The following is a 3,966-nucleotide window of genomic DNA, read 5'->3' as shown; positions in this document are numbered from 1 at the left end:
GAAAGCTGTGCCGTGTCGCCTATAACACGGCATGAATGATTTGCTATTCATGAACAGGGTGGGCGGATCATTTGATGTCATGAATACCCTTTGATCTGGCACATGGCCGTTTGAACAATGCCGTCAATGAAAGCTTATCCCATTCACCGAGAAAGGGATGAAACACGTTTACGTTATCATCACGTTGAAATACAAATCTAATTATAAAACATGAAGCCATCCCGTGAATTGACATCACTTGATATATCCTTCTGGTGTCCCATAATATCGTCCTTTCAAAACATTGTCTCTTGAATATGGACCCCTTAGCACGAGAATGCATCTCCACCAGGTGCGGTATAGCTCTTGAAATCAGGCTGGTAGATGTTGACAGTATAGCCGGGATCTGTCGCCTTGAAAAGGCCTGGAATCTTTCCTCCAGTGCTCGGCAAGGTGCTTCCACCACCACTCAGATTAATCTGAGCGCAGCTGATGTAGAATTGCGGAGTGCCTCCGGGATTGTGAATTCCGAGACTCTGAATCCTGAGCAGGTATTCGCCGCTTTGTAGGCATTTGGGGATGTTGTACGTGTATTGCTTGTACACTGTTATGCTCAGAAAATGTTCAGATAGCTTGAGGGACGGGGACACTTACTCGGCCACGTTACGCTGCCAGACCCAAAGCTGGGAAGCCAGTCGTGAACCTTAAACCAATTGCCGCTCCCATCGTAATCAACTGCTTTACCAGGTGCCTTCGACATGAAAAGAGAGACTGGACCCTGATGGTATACAGCCTGATCCAGGCTGAAAGTGAAGGCATCACCAGCTTTAATGTCAACAGTAGTAGTGTTAGAGCCAGTTTCTCCTCCAGCATTGCATCGTAGGTCGTTAGAGGTCAAGCCTAGATATCAGTTAGTCTTTGTTCTCCAGGACGTTGCGCAAGACGCCTCGGCTAATCATTTAACTCACTTGTTACAGGAGAATTGTAGTTTGAGTTCTGGCGGATGTGCTCATATACTTTGAATGTGGAACTGCTAGTGGCAAATTGATTGAAGATATAATGGGCAGCGACATCAGTGACAGCGAGTGATAGCACCACCGCAGTGCTGAATGTGGCCCTCATGCTGAGATATGAATCAGTCTTGGTCAATGGAGCTGTGTGCAAGAATGAATGGTAATAGATACAAATATGTTGATGTCAAGCCAAAGGTCAATTGTTCGTGTGGAGGGCAAGGTGTGGATATAAGCGTTCCTCAGCCATGGGGCCATCAGCCAATATCTTATCAAGACTCAAGCTTCAAGTCCAGAGAGAGATCGGTAAGCATTAACCCATAAGTGCCGGTAGTAGGCATGCGGTCTTTCTTTCTGTATATGAAACGGCCCGGAGCTCCAATCTGGGGTGTAATGACGACTGTCTGCCACGCGCGGCACATGTGCAACGCTGCATAGAATGATAGAGCCGTCTCTGTATTGCTATGTGTGGGGCGTTTCTGTTGACCGTACTGGCGTGGAGCTGGCTGCTCATCTTGATGGCGGAGGGAAGGACAACCAGGAGAATTGTCATGCGCGCATTCTGTGGGGTTCTAATATCGAGCCGCCCCCTACTACCATGTCGGCTCGGAAGACGTTGGCGTGACAGCCTTCTGTCAACATTTCCCGTGCAACGAGAACAAGAGGATATTGCGCTCTTGCTAGTTGAATACTATTCCTACAATATTTTGATATGGTTATGTCTTTAGCTTTATCAGATTGAATGGTACCACCGGCCTTTCCCAGTTTGGCTCAAGTCTCGCAACATCCCACTCCGTGTTCTTCCTGTTGCGAACGCTTCTACGTAGCCTCAATGAGTACGCCAGTAATCCTCAAAATTTAAGGCATCTATTTCAATATAATGTGGCATGCCAAGCATTTTAAATACCATTTACCCCAGAATATGGTAGCATTTTTGACACTCTACCGGGTTACGCCTACCAAACCGGCACCTTTGTTCAAGGTCTGTGGGGCAAGCCAACTTTGTTGACATGAAGCCTAGGATTAAATGCCAGTAACTGCATGACTAAGTGCTGCTATTTGACATTCTCGAATGGTCTCTGCACGATCCATTCTAGGATGCTTTGGCACTTCCACTGATCTCACTCCTCGATGCAATCCGAAGCACTAATTGTCTCTCGGCTTATCAACAATTCTTTGCTTCCCCAACCATCCGCTTCTATCTCTGCTCTTAGCAGGTGAAAGGAGAGGGCCCTGGTACTATTAGTTGGTGACAATGTATAGCCTGGGTGTGTCACGTACCGGGAATGACGTATGGGCCCTTGCTGTTGTAGATATCTATCGTGATACCTGGGTCATTTGCCTTGAACCATGTGAGTATTTGTGCAACAGAATCTCTGAGCTGCCTCACCTTATAGATGCCTGGGATGCTATAAGTCTGGGGAGTCTTCGCTCCAGTCCCACCAGTGACCTCAATCTGAGCACATTCCATCTAGTGCTGTCGTTAGACGATGTCGTCGGTCTCCAGGAAGAAAAGACTTACATATAGCTGAGCACCGCCAGCAGTCCTGGCTCCATGTAGAGCGATCATCTCAGGACGGAGAAGGTACTGCCCGTTCGCGATACACTCTGGGATGTGAATGACTTGCTTGCCCTGGTTCTTAATGACCGTCTCGGTTCCCCAAACTCCATTGACAAACCCTTCGTTCTGCACCTTGAACCTGAAGAAGTTAGAACAGAGCAAGTAATGGAGAAAGGGGTCCTTACCATCCATTGCCAACACCAGAGTCCTTTGTAGCATCTGTTACCTTTTTCATGTATGCCAGAGTTGGTCCCTTGTGACTAGCATCCATCACGTCACCAGGACCGGCTACTTCTATGTCAGCTACATACTCTCCAATATTTCTACTTGAAGAATCCTTACACGTCAGTGTGTGCCTCCAGATGGCCGTGAGATTGGATCCCGCTGTGACCTGGATGATCTTGCTGGACGGCGTGGTGGGGTTGGGTGGACCATTGCACGCTAGATTGTTGGAGCTCACGTCCGTTTGAGGCTATAGCAGAATTAGAAACCATGGTCATTGCTTATAAATACAGTGTTCTTACACCGTCATATGTTGGTGTTCTGATAGCATAGGACACATCTGGATTGGTCAGCCAGGTCGCAACATCAGGCTCTTGAAGATACTGACCATAGGTCTTGCCACTGGCTTCAAGTTGCACAAATATGGTGTGTCCTGAAGTTACGGACGCGATCACAGCGCCGGTAAGTACCGTGGAGAACTTCATGATCTTCTTATGGACATGTGCTGCGTAGTTTTCAATACAAGGGTGGAGGTGTTCTTCAGGAGTAAGGTAAAGATTCCAGTCATCCAAGCCTGTGACAGAGGTACCAGGTTCAGCTTTCACAGAATCAGCATTATAAGGGAAGCCCGAGCATGATATATCCTTTGGGTAGTAGCCAGTGAAGCTACCTCCCTGGATACCGGCATCACCATGTGGGTGGCGCTTGGTGTTTCTGGACAAGCATGGACGAAAACGGAGTCTTGACCGCGGAGCAAGGAAAGCCGGGCTCAATGCAGAAATGACAAAACAAGGTCTACTAGGGTTGGCAGGTGAAGCCGCAGCTGTGTGTCAACTATGGGTGGGCATGAAATAAAGTAGGGCTCCAGGAATTATGGGTGAACTGCTACATCTGATACCTCGTAGGCCTGGTAGCTTCTTCCTGGTGTGATTAAGTTTTCTTGTTGGCACGATAAGGAGTATCCTGACAGAGCCCCGAAACCCATTCAGCAGCTTGAAGACGGAGATCTCGTCGCTAACTTCCACGTTACGCATCATACAATGGTGAAGACAGGGTGCTGCCGGTAAAAGCCACTGAATAAGTAAGCCTATCCTGCTGTCTCCATTACCAAATCTAGATTCTGGCGAAGCGATACTCGTCAATTGAATCACAAGGAAAATGTAGTTTTTGCGGATGTGGCACGCGGGCTCTTGC

General features: G+C 47.9%; 2 protein-coding genes across 2 annotated transcripts; both read right to left on the bottom strand.

Annotated features, from left to right (window-relative positions):
• Positions 1–305: 305 nt before the first annotated feature.
• On the bottom strand, positions 306–1,101 carry UCRPA7_2783 (putative glycoside hydrolase family 61 protein; the record flags this gene model as incomplete). The annotated part of the gene is made up of 3 exons (XM_007915345.1): positions 306–583; positions 634–879; positions 948–1,101. 3 exons carry the CDS (start codon positions 1,099–1,101, stop codon positions 306–308), a joined length of 678 nt encoding a protein of 225 aa, XP_007913536.1.
• A 1,161-nt stretch (positions 1,102–2,262) lies between these two features.
• On the bottom strand, positions 2,263–3,082 carry UCRPA7_2782 (putative endoglucanase ii protein; the record flags this gene model as incomplete). Its single annotated transcript, XM_007915338.1, has 4 exons — positions 2,263–2,460; positions 2,512–2,689; positions 3,011–3,022; positions 3,075–3,082. The coding sequence occupies 4 exons, from the start codon at positions 3,080–3,082 to the stop codon at positions 2,263–2,265; spliced, it is 396 nt and encodes a 131-aa protein (XP_007913529.1).
• Between the last annotated feature and the right edge of the window lie 884 nt (positions 3,083–3,966).

The sequence above is a fragment of the Phaeoacremonium minimum genome (genome assembly GCF_000392275.1).
Source record: "Phaeoacremonium minimum UCRPA7 unplaced genomic scaffold PA7_03_scaffold_195, whole genome shotgun sequence".
Taxonomy (NCBI): domain Eukaryota; kingdom Fungi; phylum Ascomycota; class Sordariomycetes; order Togniniales; family Togniniaceae; genus Phaeoacremonium; species Phaeoacremonium minimum.
This window is presented reverse-complemented; position numbering and strand designations above follow the sequence as displayed.